Raw genomic sequence first — 18030 nt, 5'->3', positions numbered from 1 at the left:
TTGGTTTAAAAATAAAATAGGCAGGTATGACCATAACCCTAGACTTCCTTTTGTAGTGGTGGTAAATGAGGTCAATTAAACTAACACCCTTACAGAATAATTACAAGAGCTGTATCAACAAAGAGCTGATTGGAGGCACTTAAGAATTAACAAGATAATCAACAATCACTGGTCAAATTCCAGAAGAAAATAGGAGGAAAAAGAATAGTACAAATAGAGACAACTGGGCTATGTTTCCCTTCAATGCATTGTAGGTGGCTGCTGAGCTCTTGGAATTCCCATGGCTTGTCAATGGTAGGGAGCCTAATGGATTTGATCCTTATTGGCTTCAAAGAGGTGATGGGCCATGGGATGGACTATCTCTCAGTCCTTGAGTATGAACCGAGTGGATGATTCTAGATTGCTGGTGCTTATAGAAGTCTGGCAGGAGCTTCTTTCTTTCTGGAAGATCTTATTTCTTACTAATGCCTTAAATTATAGGTTCCATATTTTTGCGCAAGTTATGACCCAATCCCTACCAGACAGACCACTGGGGATTAGTTTTCTGTGAAAGGGCTCCTTCACTGTTCCAGAGAGTTGTCTCACACATGGAGAATGAGTCCTTGTGCTACTTTGCTATATTACTGCCTCGATATTCTAATGTAAACCATACTTCTAGGCTCCTAAAATGTAGGAGTATATTTTACATTATAATATAGAACATTTAAATCATTATTTTTTTACACACAAAAAGGATAAATTTGTTTTCGGAAATAAGCCACAAATAGACAACAAGCACCTACTTGGATGAACAAGTCCACTTTTTTTCCCTTCCTAGCAGAAAACTCAGGTAAGAAACAATTGTTTATCCTAAGGAGATGACTTGATTAGGCTTGGCAAATGTTAACTTCTGACATTATTCTTACCCTTGAACTGTGGTGTCCAGAAGTAGCTTAAAAGGAAATGTGACTAATTAGAAGTGATTTTTCAGGGGCTGGGAAGGTGGTTCAGTGGTAGAGTGCTTGCCTTGCATGCATGAGGCCCTGGGTTCGATTCGTCAGCACCAGATAAGCAGAAAAAAAAAAGCCAGAAGTGGCACAAGTGGTAGAGCGCTAGCCTTGAGCTGAAGAACTGAGGGACAGTGCTTAGGCCCAGTGTTCACCCCATGACCGAACAAAAAAAATAAGTAAATAAAAAAAAGTGATTTTTCAATGTTTTTGCACTCAATTTTAATTGTCACCATACTCAATTCCAGAGATCAAGATCAACAGAGAGAAAAAGAGAGAGGCAAACTCAGGGAAATAGTTGCTATTCCACAAACAACAGCTTTTATTTACTTATGACGGTGCCAGGATGTTCACGTTACATGTTCAGCTCTACCTACCTTCTGATGTGTTGTTTCTCCCATGTCTAAGAGTTCGATGACCCGTGGCCGACACATACAATGTGTATTTGCCAATTTCTCTTCTGTAGTGAGGGACATTTCCTTCAGGAACTCCGAGGGTGTCAGCTAGAATTCAAACCATAAGAGCCAAAGCTTCAAACACTGAAAAAAATGTTTCCATAAGTACCAGCAATGAATAATTTGTGTCTGCAGCTTTCAGGATAATTCTGGAATGCCGTTAAGTTCCATTATAAAATATTTAAAATAACTAAATTATCCAAGAGAAGTCCCTATACACTTTTGTGGTCTTTGAACAGTAATTTAAAATGACAGGTAGTGTCCTTCCCTTATAATTTTGAAGGAATCACACAAAGGATCTCTAGAGGAAAAAAAAGTCAGGAAACTACATGGGCAGATGTCCAAAGAGCTTAACATTTATGCTCACAAGAAGCATCTGAGCATAAAACTCTTTAACTTTGTAAAAATCACATTTAGGCTTTGGAGCTAAGGAGTCTGAGATATTCCTGTTTCTCAATTGAAGATACAATGTGCAAGCAAAGCTTTGGCGTGTTTGTCACATTATAATAGAAAAATCATTTTGTTTTTATGTATGTGTGCTGGGCTTGAACACAAGGCCCTACAATCTTGCTTATGTCTGATGAGCAGCCTCCAGGCTGGTTTTTACTGGTTGATTGGAGATAAGAGTCTCCAAGACTACAAAACACTATGTTGAAAATGAATTTTACAGCTTTGGGGGCGGGGTGTGGGGAAGAAGTTGGGGAAGTAGGAAGGGAAGGTAAAGGAAAAACAAAGGAGGGAGTAACAATGCTCAATAGGAAGTGTACTCATTACCTTACTCATGTAACTGTAACAGTATATTTACAATTAAAAAAATATAAAAAAAAGTCTCTAAGACTTTTCTGTTCAGGTTGTCTTCAAACTTCAATCCTCAGATCTCAACCTCCTGAATAGTTAGGATTACAAGCATTGGTACTTGTCTTTCACAGAAAAATCTTATAAAATGCAAGGATCTTGGAAGTATGATTGCACTATTTAGAAATGAGTTTGAGCTTGTTAGAAACCCAAGAGGATATTTAGATTATGTTTAGAATGAGCTTTAAGATCCAGCAGTCAGTCACAACTTAAACCCAAATAAGAACACAAAATGCTTTAACTCTCTCCAGTGTTGTAAGTAAATAGCATATATCCCATCATTTAGACAAATCAACTCATCAAGGGATTAGTTGGCCAGAACCCATTGCTATCATTTGTAGTAGTTCTAGAAGATCCACACTGCCACCCTAGGCCTACTTTACATGCCAGGAGTCTACGATTGTTGACAGCAACATGGTGCTTAAGTGTATGCTGAGAGTTATAAAAACATTCAGGGGTACATAATTTAGTTGATTTATTTTAGTCTTTGGTTAAAGTCAAAGTTCTTCAAGAATCCTTATTTTCCTACAAAGTTGACATCTGTGATTGAATCTATTCAAATGAAGACACATTACTAATAGAGCTTTCAGCCTGATTTTTAAAGTTCTTGTTTATTAGAACACAGATTAGAGTAATAGGGTGTTAAGAGGTATCAGCAATATTGTGATTTAAGTTAAAATAATAAAATATTAAAAGCAAAAAGTCAGGAGTTTCTATAAGGTGTACCAATAGCCACAACAGAAAATGATTGATTTATTTTTTAGTGGGAATGCAACTTGAGATTCATTTTTAAAATGTAACAAATACTATTAACAGCATGAGTTTCTATGAATATTTTCTATACTATGTGGCTAAGAATTTGGTTCTCAACAAGCCATTATGAATCATTAGGTTATAAATATCTTAATTTTAAAAAAGAATACTTATTTTTCTTAGATATCATTTAGTTATTTTAATGCTCTGTGTTATACAAATGTGTAAACAAAAATAACTTGCCAACATACAGGTAATATATTATTAGGTTAAATATTATACAATTCTGATATTTATTTTTGAATTATACAATGACAGGTCACCCAGTTCTACTCAGTTATTTAGAATTCTATGATTTGAGTGTGACCCCCCAAAACTCATGTGTTAGAATCTTATCATATGGTACCCTTATGATTTAACACTTCTCTTGGGAGTTTGAATCCCTTTACTTCTCTTGCTCTTCTGTTGTCCTGCCATATGAGTATGTAGCATGAGACCCTTACTAAATGCAGCTACCCACTCTAAGATTTTCCGGGCTCCAGCTAAAGTCAACCTTGTTTATAAATCATTAAATTTCTGGTATTCTATTATAGTCAGACTCAGACTTTGAAAAGCAGCACTTATTCTCTCCTGCCTACTAATAACTAAATTGACACTAATCATTCAGGAATTGTCTGTCTGATATTCTGAAATTTTCAAGTATCAACAATGGTCATTGTCCTGAAGAGAAAGAAAGCATCCTAGTATTTTGCATAGAAATTCCATGATACATTACCATGCGGTTCACTTCTTCTTCTGTAACCACTCTCGGACTCATGGGTGGCAAAACTTTGCTGTGGAATCCTTGGAGCATTTTGATTAACCCCATCTGAACAGCCCCAAGGGACTCCTCAAGTCTTTTACTTGACATTTTTTGTTATTGTCTTCTCTCACCTAAGAGTGAAAAAAGAAAAAAGAAAATAATTTAGAACAAATACAATCAATTTCTAGATACAAGTCATGATTTCTCAAAGCTTTCTCAAATATGGGAAGGTTTAGAAAATCCCATCTTCAAAAACAGATCCAATGCTTGAAACATATACCTTAACTAAAAGTTTTTATTCATCCGGTTACATTCATCCTTATCTCCCCAAATATAAGCCAACTAAGGGGATCTAGATTCTGCTTAAGAAGACACAGAAATACAAGCTGCTCAAGGGGAAGAATAGATGGCAATAAGAAAATGGGTAGAAGTTATGTATATTTCCCTATAGAAACACTCAGTAAAGCCTTCCTGCCACAAAAGAACAAAGGAGTAAGCCGAGACAGCCAAAATCTCACTTCAAAAATTTAACCAAATCTTAAAAAATTTAAAAAAATCCTTAAAAAATTCAACCAATCTCAAGAGACACATATATTCAAATTACTCAATAGAAAGTAATGTAACTTAGGCAATGTCTGGGAGAGAATATAAACCCCATAGTACTCAGCCATTCAAGAATCAGGGAAAGGACCTCACTCACTAGGAATAAATAGCTTGTTTTAATCGCCTGTGTGGTGCCTGCCCATCAGACACCTAATCTTGTAAAGACCACCATTAAAGTGTAGATTTTTGCTTAAAAAATAAAAGAAAGAAAATAAATACAAGCTGTTCTTAAATTTGGCCATTTTTATTTTCCCAATGAGATAAACAAGCTATGTGATTTGCTACTTTATTTGCGAGTTCTCTCTCATGACAATCAACCCTTTACACAGAATAAACATAAAGCTTTAGGACTATAGGCAGAAACTCAGAAAAGGTAGCATGAGAAAGAAGTAATTTCTGAGAAAGTTTTAAAAAATGATTGCCTTAAATAAACCATTATCAGAAAGAACTAAGAGATGAAAAATGCAGTTCTTAAAAATAAAAAATAAATGGAAATACATTTTATTGTGTATCTGATTGGTATTAACAGCCACAGAGAAAAAATACTTATCCCAAAAGATTGGAAGACAACAGACCTGAAGTGAGGATTTGGACTGTACATCCTCAGAGAATTTTCTTAAAAGCAAAGAGCAAGAGACAAATCTAATCATTATTGAATGGGTTTATTATTGGTCATAATATTAGTAATAATGGTTTAAACAAATAACTAATTATATCAATAATGTTCAGAGCCAAGCATTTCAGCATCTAAGAAAATATAAGACCAAGAAAATTTTTATATTGAGAATCCCTGTAATCTTTTGGGTTTTTTTGATGAATATTAAACTCAGAGCCTTTTATATGCTAAGCATATAAACCACTGAACTATACACCCAGTCCTGGAAGTCTAATATTCTTAAAGTTGAACATAGCAAATACATGCTCATGATAGTTTCCTGTTTTAAAATAACCTGCCACCTAAAAAAGCCACAAAGCAGCTGGGCACCCGTGGCTCACACCTATAATCCTAGCTATTCAGGAGGCTGAGATCTGTGGATCCTGGTTCAAAGCCAGCCGGGGGCAGGAAAGTCCATGAGACTCTGATCTCCAATAAACCTAGAAAATCAGAAGTGGTGCTGTGGCTCAAGTGGTAGAGCACTCACCTTGGGCTGAAGAGCACAGGGACAGCGCCCAGACCCTGAGTTCAAAGCCCCACGACTGACCAAAAAAAGCCACAGAGCAATGAAAGTCCAGAACCAATAGGACTATACAGGGCCTCCAAATTTCTACCACTAAAAGAAGCCTAAGAGAAATAGGCTTAAGGTCAAGGGCACAAAAAATGTAAGAGTATTCTATCAAACACGGAAGGCATTCTGCTAAGGATCCTGAGCAGTTCGGGATTCTAGTCATCAAAGATGGGACAAGATGAGTATTGGGGAAAACAATCAGCAGTGGATTGGTTGTTTCTGTTTCTTTTTTTTTTTTCTTTATTTTTTTAACAAGCTGAGCTCAAATGACACTTTTTTTAAAAAAATTACTGGTCAAACCAGGCATTGTCTGTAATCCTAGCTACTTGGGAGGCTGAGATTGAGTAGATCACAGTTTAAGGCCAGTCTGGGCAATATTCATGAGACTCTCATCTCATCCAATATAAAGCTAGTCATGGTAATACAGTCCTATCACCTCAGGTATAGTGGAAAGCATAAATAGGGGGACTGCAGTCCAAGCTGACCTGAACAGAAAAATGAGACCCTATTCAAAAACTAGTGAAATCAAAAAGGGCTGGGGCATGGTTCAAATGGTAGAGCTCAAGTGGATCTGCCTAAATCTTCAGTCACCTTCAAAAAAGTTTGTAAATCACCTATTTGGTGTGGGGAGGGAGGGGGAAATTAAAGGAAAAACGAAACTATTCTGTACTTTTTCTGTACAAAATGCCTTGTAGGGTAACCAAATAGTTGATGCAAGGAAAATACTTTTTATAAAAGAATTCCAGCTAATTAATGCAAAAATATGACAGAAAAATATCGCCATTCTGCAGCCCCTAATGAGAGGAAAGTTCATTATGCTAAACCAATTAGGTAGTGTTGGTAAGGAATTTCATAATGGCTCAATCAGGAATGACAACACCTGAGTCTCCTAAATAAATCTTAGCACTAAGAGAATGAAAGTAGACACAGTGTGCTGCCTGGTGCCACACAGGCAAGATCACTTATAAAGTACTTCTAACAAAAATCTGGACCTAAATTCCACTAGTCTTCTAAACCTACCAATCATGTTGGGGAAAATAAAGGGAAAAAAGGGAACATATATCACCTATGTAATTAAGGCAGATCTAGAATGTAGAACATGTTATAGCTAATGAAGATTAATGAGCATGAATATGACCAAGCAGTTGATTTGCACATATAAGACCTGTTGAGATTGGTGTAGAAGGCAGAGAAGGGATGGAGAGTGCAGGGGGTGTATTTGATTATGATATATTGTATGCATGTATGGAAATGTCATAGTGAAAGCTCCTCTTATACAACTAATGTATGCTAATAAAAATCATTAAACAAGGAAACGTCATAGGAAAATGACATAGTTTATTTAACTAATAAATAACATAGGAAGGAAGGGGAAAGGAGGAGAGGGGAGAGGGGAAAGGAGGGGAGGGGAGAGGGGGAGGAAAGGAAGGAAGGAAGAAAGCAGGAAGGAAGGAAGGAAGGAAGGAAGGAAGGAAGGAAGGAAGGAAGGAAGGAAGGAAGAAAGGTAGGAAGGAAGGAGGGAAGGAGGGAGGGAGGGAGGGAGGGAGGGAGGGCAATTGTGAACCATAAGAGGTTTTAACCAACCAATACAAGGTATAACTTGTTTGGATTATAATCCAAAAAATGAGTAATAATGAGAAAAGTAATTATTGTTCATTGGATTAAATATTTTTGTTTTTTAACTAAGTAATACTCCTGTCAAATTATATCCATTCTAAAGGATTAGTGGTTCTATCTTTATTACTATTATAAGCATGACAATAAACTTGAAATATTTTTTAAACTATTGTTCATTTTTTTAGGATAATTGGACAATTAGTAACATTTTTAAGGAAATTCTTGTCTTATACAGATATTTAGGGACATATTTATCATGTTTCAGATTTACTTTAAAATAATTCAGTGTGCACATGTGTGTATATGTGATTGTGTGTGATTGAGTATATGTGTATCTAGGAAAAAATGAATTGAGAATGGGAGAACATTGGGAAGTGTTAAAGCTGGACTGTAATATGCTTTCTAATTTTTGCACATTTAAAATTTTTCATAATTAAAATATTAATACACTAAGCCCATTTTTAAAATTGCAAAGAGATTTCTGCCCCTGATACAATAGAGTACACAAACTCTCCATTATTCCTTCCACTAAATATCACAACAAATCTTGGATATTACATATACAATAAACAAAAAAAGACTAGAAGGTTTAGAAAGGAAGGCAGGCCAGCTACGGATCCAGACTCAGAACCACAGAGTACTGAGTCCTCTCTGCTTTCTTTCCCCTTAATACCTCTGATTAGATGCTGGATACACCACTAGTCTGAAAAGCAAACAACCAGGGAAAGAGCAGCTCAGCAAAATCCTTGGACAAAGCCAGTCTCCTCTAGCCACCAGACAAAAAAACTACAGCACCACCTAGCAATAAACTCAAAATGCCATCCTAGATGCCCATCCTCGCTGGGCTGTAACAAGATATTCAACCACTACCAATATGGTATCCAGAAAGACTAAGGACCATAGACTTCCATCTTCAGTGATGAGAATGATATCACACACACACACACACACACACACACACACACACACACACACACACACACACACACACACACACACACACACACACACACACACACACACACACACACACACACACACACACACACACATACAGTTTCAATTGAGATAAAATGGTAATGAGACAACTCTTCCCCATCGACTGAAGTGGTGTCAAAGGAAGCCTAGTGATGAATCAGACTTTGGTTATCATCAGAAGTAACAAGACCACCACTCCATCCTGCAGCGTCAGCAGAGGACACATGAGCAGTTCAATAGGGCAGTTCTACCCCTCAACCAAGTTGTACTGGCAAAAGTGTAGTGGGGAGACTAAACTCTCACCTGCACCCCCTGTCTCCACTTTCAAGTATCAATGAGCACTGATCTGAAGAACAAGACTTCCATCGAGAAGTATATGGCTGTGGCTCTCTCCCACTGGAACAGAGACTGAAGAGGGCTGCTAGAACATATTATTCTCTGAAAAGACTCGCCAGCTATAAATGAAAACTTTACAAACCATAGGAAAATGACAAACATCTAACATGAATGTTAGCAGAGTCCAAAAAGAGAAAAAGAAGGACATAAGCTGAAGAGTGGCTTTTGAGTTGCTGTTGTTTACAAAATAACAACTGAAAATGTTCCACATATAACAAAGGACTTGAACCTACTAATTCAAGAGAACAAATGGACCCCAAATTAGATGAAGAAAACCAAGTAAAAAATAGGGACACAGACATTATTCAGGAAACGACACTACTGTCTTGCCTACAATACAGTTAGAAAAATGGGTGAGATATAAAAATAGACATATGAAAAGATGTTCAACATCACTAGCCATCAAGGAAACACAAATTAATACCATATTATATATCAGAATAACTAAAGCTAAAAGAAAAATAGGGACAGGAAGTAGCACTGTAGCTCAAGTGGTAGAGCACTAGCTTTAAACACAGAGAGGCTCAGGGACAGAGCTCAAGCCCTGAGTTCAAGGCTCCGAACCAGCAAAAAAATAAAAATAAATAAATAGAAAAACATGCTGTACAAAATAAAATAGGGACAATATTACATGCCAGCAAGGATGCAGGGAAATTGTTCTCTCATTGCAGATGAGAAAATAAAATGTTTAGTCACTCTGTAAAACAGCTGGGCAGTTTCTTAGCAAACTAAACATACACCTATCACATGAACCAGTAATCACATCCCCAAGCATTTGTCCACACAACAACCTGTGCATCATTATTCCTAGTAACTTTATTTGTAATAGAAAAAAAAAACCAACTCTATAAACCATCAAAGTATCCCTCAACAAATAAATGGTCAAGCAAGCTGTCATTCATCCCTACAATGGAATATTACTCAATAATGAAAACAACAATCTAAAACCTATTGATATGCATGACAACTTAGAAGGATGTTAAGCAAAACAAAAACAAAAGCACAAAAGGGCCAATCTCAAAAGGTCGTATAATGTGATTATACTTCTATAATGTTCTCAAAGTGACAAAAATTATAGATGAACAAATCAGTGGTTGTCAAAGGTCAGGAATGGTGATGGGCAGGAGGAGAAGGCTGATTATAAAGGAGTAGCATGAAGGAGATGTTTATGGCAATGAAATAAGACACATGAATAGAGGGAAAATGTCAAGCTAATCTTGAAGTTTAGGGAGCTTCAGTAAATGAAAGAAAATATGCTATTGGCACATTTTCCCTGCTTTTATGCTGAGTTTATTTCTAGCAATGCCATTGAACCTATAAAGGACTGTTCAGTATCTTAATTGCAGTGGCAGCTGCACAAATCTACATATGTGATGAGTTGATACGGAAATATGTGCACCTTTTACCAATGACAGATTATCAATACTGAACGGTAGCTAGATGAGATGAAACCAATGAAGGGAATAGGAGGTCAGGATGTGAGGGATCTCACAACTTCCCTTGCAACTTCCCTCACATCTCTAATTGTTTTCAAGAAACTCCAATTTGTCATGAAAGACTGGTAAAACTCAATGATAAGAGTGTGGTAGAATTTTCTGAATAGAGACCCGGAAGCACAACAAATCAAAGAAAGGTTGGACAAATGGGATTGCATAAGGTTGCAGAGCTTCTGCAGGGCAAATGACATAGCTAGCAAGATCAATAGAAAGCCCACCGATTGGGAGAAGATCTTTACTAGCCATACAACGGACAAGGGTCTCATATCTAAAATATACTTGGAACTCAAAAAATTAAACCACCCAACAACAAATCCTCAAAGAAACAACTGCCCAATAAATAAGTGGGCGAAAGACTTAAAGAGAAGCTTCTCTGAAGAAGAAAGAAGGATGGCCAATAGACACATGAAGAAATGTTCAACATCCCTAGCCATAAAAGAAATGCAAATCAAAACAACATTGAGATATCACCTCACTCCAGTTAGAACAGCAAAAATCAAGAACTCTAACAACAACAGATGCTGGAGGGGATGTGGACAGAAAGGAACCTTACTTCATTGTTGGTGGGAATGTAAACTTGTTCAACCACTTTGGAAAGCAGTATGGAGGTTCCTCAAAAGACTTCACATAGATCTCCCCTATGATCCAGCAATCCCACTTTTGGGCATTTACCCAAATGTTTACAAACAAGACCACACTAAAGCTACCAGCACAACTATGTTTATTGCAGCATTATTTACCATAGCTAAGATATGGAACCAACCCAGATGCCCCTCAGTAGATGAATGGATCAAGAAAATGTGGTATATATACACAATGGAATTCTATGCCTCCATCAGAAAGAATGACATTTCCCCATTTGTTAGGAAATGGAAAGGTTTGGAAAAAATTATATTAAGTGAAGTAAGCCAGGCCCAAAGAAGCATAGGTCCCATGGTTTCCCTTATTTGCAATATCTAGTATAGGTATGAGTCAAGCGGAAAAGATCAGATAATGTGATGTTAGGAAAATGAACCCTTAAATATGTATTTTAATGTTTTCGTTTCTTTCATGCATGTGTTTCTAACGCATTTATAAGATTATTTCTTTGTTGCTTTGTATGTCCCTCCCCCACAGTGTAACCCCTGCTTTCACTATATTTGATGTCAGTATAACATGTGGAGGAGATGGGGACAAACAAGTCGTTTAAGGATTCAGGTGGACCTGTTGCAACAATGAGAAGTACAAAATGTCATGTCAAAACCAACTTTACAATGTCGGTGTGGGGGGGAGGGGGGTATAATTGGGTGGGCGGAGGGGGGAGGCTGGGAAGGGAGGTGAAGGGTAAACAAAGGAAGAGGCTGCAATGCTTGGTAAGAAATGTATGCATTATCCTGCCCGTGTAATTGTAGCCCCTCTGTACAGTATGTTCTCAAATAAAATAAAATTAAATTAAAAAAAAAAAAGAGTGTGGTAGAGGTAGGAGATCTCAACAGAGGTGCAATACAAAATAAGGAACTTCATTTTGACAATTTTCAAATATCCTTTGAATAGCCTTCAATTCACAAGTGTTTTCTGGTAACAATTTAAGTGAACTATTCTGATTTTACAGAGTGGCCTTGTTTTTAAAATCAAGTAGACTTAAAATCTGATTCTGATGACCAGCTTCTTTTTCATCAAATCCCATAATGTTTGGCCATTTTCCTTTTGTGCTTCATCACTAACAGTATGATGCAATTTCAGCCTGAGCACTTGGATCCTGCTTCTGCAGCTCTGTATCTACAAGGATAAAAGTATCTTCCCTAAAATTTTGCTCAGATCACATCCTTGCAGTAGGACTGCAATGTACTTCTGCTGCCCCTGCATGAACCCTCAGCCTTACTCCATGCCCTGTCATTTCCTTCCAGGAACAATTTCAGATCCTATCAGCTGGAAGTGATTCTCAGCCTCTCTGATGTTCTAGTAACTTACTTTTTTCTTTTATTACACCAAAAACTTCCTACTTGGAAATTAAGTGTGTGTGGTTATTCTTATCTTAATAGACTATATGCTTCTGGAAGAACAGAACAATACACAGTGCCTTGTAGATAATGGATCCTTGTGGATTTCTAATGAGCCATCTGCCAGTAAACTAGTCTATATTCATCTTGATCCAACATCTAACAAAGGACTCAAATGAGTTGTATGGTCTAATGTTCTTGGAATGTCTTAGGTCATGTGGTTCATGGGTCATTTAACACCTTGCTTTTAAAGGCCTTGTTTAGGATACAATATGTTTTTTTTTAAGTCCATAAACCAAAAGCCTTTCAGCCAAAGAGATCTAAATGGCTTTTTATGCGAAGGCTGTTCTGTACTATGATCCACCTATTTATGCTTTTCCCACTTAGCTGATGATAAGCATGTGCCTATACACCCAGCTTTTTTTTTTTAGTTGAAGTCTTGCTAACTTGGTGCCCACACTAGTTTTGAACTCCAGTCCTCCATTTCTCAGCCTCCCAAGTAGCTGGAGTTATAGGTGAGAGCTATTGTGCTTGGCCTGTAATAACTTAACTGGCCCCAGAATAATACCTCTCTACTCCCACCCAAACCCCCACCCAAGTCTTTCTCATTTGCAGACCCAGTGACCTTTTTAAAGGGCGGTTTGGGGTGTGTCATTTCCCTGACTGAAATCCTTTAGACCAGACCCCTCTTCAAGCTCCTGTGTGACATTCTTCCATGATATTCAAACTTCTTGTCTTGTACTTGATGCTCAACTTAAGTTAGGCTCAGAATGTGCCAGCAGTCACATTCCTGAAATATCACTATCTCCTCCCCTTCTGCCCCAACCACAGCTGATTCTCATTCACTTTTTTGGACCTGGATATCACCTCCTTTGGAAAACCTCCCTTGACTCCTCACGACTGCCCCTTCTTTAAGATCTCACTCATCTTTATGCTCACTCCACCATGATTATTGCCCATCTCCCTCCTTCCCTGCTAGACTGTAAGCTCCTTGAAGACAAGAACTTTATCTTTTTTTTCTTGTATTTTTTTTTTTTCTTGGTGCTGGTACTTGGGCTCTGGGCCTTGTATTCACTCAGCTTTTTTGATCATGGCTGGCACTGTGCCACTTGATTCTGCCTTCAATCCAGCTTTTTGCTGGAAATGGAGTCTCATGGGCTTTCTTTTTCAGACTGGTTTCAAGCCATGATCCTCCATATCTCAGCCTCCTGTGTAGCTAGGATTATAAGAGTGAGCTACAGGCACCTGACAGAACTTTGTTCTATTTCTATATTCTCAGCATGTAGCACAGGACATCATGTATATGATTGTTTACTAAATGTTTTAAAATTAATGAATCCATAATGATGACTTTTCACAGTCCCCAATAGCCAGATTATTTTATATCTTTATACTTTTTATAGAGGTTCGTCCTTCCTTCTCACATCTGTATCTCCTGTGGGCAGGTTAGGCCCTCAAGTTTGCCTAGCAAACTTCTATTCATCCCACAAAGCCATCTCAAGGGGACCCAGTAACGATGCTTTCTCTGGTACATATGGAGTGTCAACTACTCCACCCGTTGCATATACCTTTATTATTGCATGCACTAAATATACTAAATTACAATTATTTGCAGACAAGCCTGTCTCTACCTCAAGAATATAAGCTTTTTGACTTCAGGAAACATATATCACTGTCACAAAGGAGCTCAGTAAATAATTGCTAAACTAAATAAATATTAAATTGCACTCACTAAACAGAATTTTTATTAGGCTAAAATATTTCTCAGAATAACTATTTCCCTCTTCTGCTTTGCTTTTCTCTTTTCTTTCTTTCTTTTTTTGTCAGTTGTGGGGCTTGAACTCAGTGCCTGGGTGCTGTCTGTCCCTGAGCTCTTTCACTCAAGACTACCATTCTATAACTTTGAGCCACAGCTCCACTTCCAGTTTTCTGGAAGTACAGATAGGAGTATCACATACTTTCCTGCCCAGGCTGGCTTTGAACTATGATCCTCAGATCTCAGCCTCCTGAGTTGCTAGGATTATAGGTGTGAGCCACCAGTGCCTGGCTTGCTTTTGTTTTTTTACTTTAAATGTCAACATTCAACTTCTTATAGTCCAGGTTAATTAAGTGTTCAATATCTATGAACTGTACCATCAAATTATGTTTTTTTATGTTTGTGGTTAAACACAAAATCCATTTTCTGTAGGAATGTGTTCTGTTCACCTCTAGGAACTGATAAGGGAACCAAATCTAAAAGAGTTCTAATTTAGAGTGGATTGCTGCTGGTAGAGAATTCTGTGATGTGTGTTATTAAATTAGTGAATGCCTCCAGATGCTGTGGGATGTGTACATGTCACATTAATAACTATCATGATCACACCATAATCACACCCCACCCCCAGCCTCCACGCTCTTTCATCCTAAATGTCTCCAAAACCTATTTCTTTGTAATTTTTCTTATCTTCCATTTCTAATCCCCTCCTTCTCTGCCAAAAAAAACTAAACCCAAACTGATTTGCTCCTAGCTAAAGCTCAGAAAAGTTAAGGTCCTTCCTATCCAGTAAGGAATATATTGTAAAATGCAAACAAATCTTAACAACTTCAAAGCCAAACACTGCATTTCATATTTACATACTCATTTCAGTAGCCTAAGTGCCTTTAACACATTTAAACATATATAAGCTTTGGCTGATAAAATAAATGTGATTTCCCCAGTTGTTATTTTTTAAAGTTTTCTTTTCAGAAAGAAATGTCAGCAATAATAATCCAAAACCCTAAAATATTACTGTTTCCATTAGGACTCAAGGTTTTGAAGCTGTCCGACCTGAGCTTTAATCTTCTTGGGCCACAGTAACTTCATTTGAATAATGACAACAACAATTGCAATAGAGAGGCTAATGTAATAGTTACCAGTTGCCACATAACAATTACTCATGTGTTACTGGCCAAAATAAGCAATGTTTAATCAATAACAAATACTGTTCTAACCAAACTTTAGATTGATAACATTAAAAACAATTAAGGCAAAGCATTTACAAACACTACGTCAGTATTATTACTGGTTGTTTCTCAATGTGGGGAAAGTTTGGTTGGGTAAGTCTGGTTTGGATCTCTTAGGAGGTTGCAGTCAAGGATTGCAGCCAAGACTGCTCTCTGCTGAAGGACGGACTAGGGCCAGAGATCTACTTCCAAGATGGCTCACTCACAAGACTAGCAAGTTGGGTGGGCTACGGGCTCCTCCCCTCGTGGACTTCACAACAGGGCTGTCTGAATATCCTCACTAGGTACCAGTAGTTCAAGTCTGCTGTCCTAGCTAGTTAAGAGGCAGTGATAGTTCAAGGCCAGCCAAGGCAAGAATGTTCAGGAGCTTCCCCCATCTTACCAATAGAGGTGTGGTAGTACACACCTGTCATCCAGGCTATATGGGAGACTGGGATGGTGAGGCAAAAATAAAGAAACAGAAAAAAGTTTGTGAGACCACCCATTAAAAGCTGGGCATGGTTGAACATACTTGTAATCTCAGCTACAATGGAAAGCATAAATAGGAGGTTAGTAGTCCAGACTTGGGCAGAAAGTGAGAACTTATCTCAAAAAATAATCAGAGCAAGGGGGGCGTTGGTAGTTCACACCTGTAATCCTAGCTACTCAGGAGGCTGAGATCTGAGGATCGTGGTTCAAAGCCAGCCCAGTCAGGAAACTCTGTGACTCTTACCTCCAGTAAACTTCTCAGAAAACCAGAAGTGGCACTGTGGCTCAAGTGGTAGAACTCCAGCCTTGAGCTGAAGAGCTGAGGGACAGTGCCCAGGCCCAGAGTTCAAGACCCACAACCGACTTAAAAAAAATCAGAGCAAAAGAGGAGGCAACAATGCTCCATAGGAAATGTACTCATTACCTTACTCATGTAACTGTAACCCCTCTGTACAGAATTTTTACAATAAAAATGTATACAAAAAAATAAAAATCAGAGAAAAGGGGCTGGTGGCATAGCAGCCACCTGCCTAGCACCTACCTAGCAAGCACAAAGCCCTAACTTCAAGCTCCAGTACTGCCAAAACAAAACAGAACCAACTCGTGAATACTGGCTACGTCTAGCATGGGGTGTCTGGCAAGAGACCATGGGACAAGCTTCAATATCTTTTTTGACCCATACATCATATCGTCATTTACTCAACATCTACTGGTTGCCATCCATTTCAGTGTGGGAGACACTGCACTGGGGCATGAAAGCCAGGAATGAGGATAAGTGGGGGCCATCTTGGAAGCGATGTACCACATCTACCTCCCATGGGTATTATGAAGACTAAATAAGGTAGTATTCCCTTTGCACAGGACCTGGTATCCTTTGGTCAATCACAAAAACAGCAACAAGAAAATGTGAAGAGAAGGGATTCCATTCAACTAAACTTGCTTGCTGGAAGCAAATGTGAGAGTCTAAACCTGTCCACATATCTTCAACTTCTGCTACTACCATGGTGAGGGCATTATACTACTTTAGCAGGAAAATGTCAACTAGAAATAAGGAAAAACTCATTAATACAATGTGATTTTGTTTATCCATGGTGGGGGGGGGGGGGGAGAGGGAATAGGTTTAAAGGATCTCCAGGCCCTTGCTGAGTAAAAGAAGATTAGTTTTCAGTTTCTAATCCTCCTTGATTCTCCCTTTTCACTGTCTCTAAAAGCTGTATGCTCCTTGGCTTTTGCATTTGTTTGATCTCTTTTAAATTTGATTATTTCAGATTTTATAGGTTTCACATTGGCCTCTGCTCTCTTCCCCTCCAAATACTTCTTGAAGACAATGTTTCTCTGTGGGGGTGGTATGACTTCTTATATCTGAGGATCTGAGGTAGATCAAAGAGACAATTTTCAGAGAAAGAATTCTCTTATTCGACCTATGATGGGGAAAAGTAAAGTTCAGGTGAATAAGGGAAAGTAACTTTTGTATGTCTCAAATTTCAAAAAGAATGGCTTCTCTATAGGAAAATATCAGATGCTAAAAATTTGTTCAGACTAAGAAACTTTCTAAGCTTGACAGAGATAGGAGAAAAGACAAATGGGCAACTATAAGCCATACAAGAAGGTAAGAGAAGGTAAGAGAGGGGCGGGGGAACACGTGGACACTACCAAGGGGGGTTTTGTAAGCCCCAATTCATATCATTTAAATTTTTTATTTGTTTATAGTACAAAATAGTGGGTTTCATTACAACAGTTCTGTTTATGCATGTAATTTATAATTAATATTATTGTAAGAATTTTAGTTCCAAAATAGATTACTTTTCTTACATGGGAATTCAATTATCTTTCAATATAATAAAGAGGTGTGATAATCAATTTTTGTGTTGACTGGATTGCTGGATATATAATAAATGATATCTAATAAATGATATTTAGGTGTGCTTATGAAGGAGTCACTAAAAGTTATCAGAATTTGAATTAGTAGACTATATAAAATCCACTGCTCTCCTCAATGCCAGTGGGCAGTATCCAACTCATTGTGGGAAGAATAGAATAGAATTCATCTGCTCCTGGCCTGACTGCTTGAACTAGAATGTGAGTCCTCTCCTCTTACTGGTGATTCTGGCGTTCAGGACTCTAGATTTAGAGTGGGACCCACACCATTGGCTCCCCAGTGCCCAGTCTTCAAACTCACCACTAACTTTCCTCATTCTCTAGTTTATAGAAGACAAGTTGTGGGATTTCTCAGCTTTCATAATCCCATGGGTCTACAGCTTATAGTAAATCTCTTTCTAGGTAACAATGTAGAAATGTGCTATTGATTCTGTTTCCTTATACATAATATATGCAAAGCATTACAGATGTTTCTACTCCTTTCCAGGAGTGAAAATGAAACTTGGTGATACAATTCCTAGCACATGGTAAACAAGCACCCAGAAATCTACCTGGA

At 37.9% G+C, this 18030-nt stretch overlaps 1 protein-coding gene across 4 annotated transcripts in view; it reads right to left on the bottom strand.

The window, feature by feature from the left end:
* Hydin (HYDIN axonemal central pair apparatus protein) overlaps positions 1–18030 on the bottom strand; it is a 266122-nt gene that overhangs the window by 235430 nt on the left and 12662 nt on the right. For all 4 annotated transcript variants that reach the window (XM_070026253.1, XM_070026252.1, XM_070026249.1 and 1 more), the window contains exons 3-4: positions 3825–3982; positions 1364–1489 (exon numbers count right to left, since the gene is read on the bottom strand). In XM_070026253.1, coding sequence (XP_069882354.1) covers positions 1364–1489; positions 3825–3959 — 261 coding nt within the window. In that variant the 5' untranslated portion in view covers positions 3960–3982. The remainder of the gene's footprint in view (positions 1–1363; positions 1490–3824; positions 3983–18030) is intronic.

Source organism: Dipodomys merriami, unplaced genomic scaffold (genome assembly GCF_024711535.1).
Source record: "Dipodomys merriami isolate MVZ:Mamm:240054 unplaced genomic scaffold, mDipMer1.0.p SCAF_176, whole genome shotgun sequence".
NCBI classification, from domain to species: domain Eukaryota; kingdom Metazoa; phylum Chordata; class Mammalia; order Rodentia; family Heteromyidae; genus Dipodomys; species Dipodomys merriami.
The sequence above is the reverse complement of the archived record's forward strand: the minus strand, read 5'-3'. Positions and strand labels throughout refer to the sequence as shown.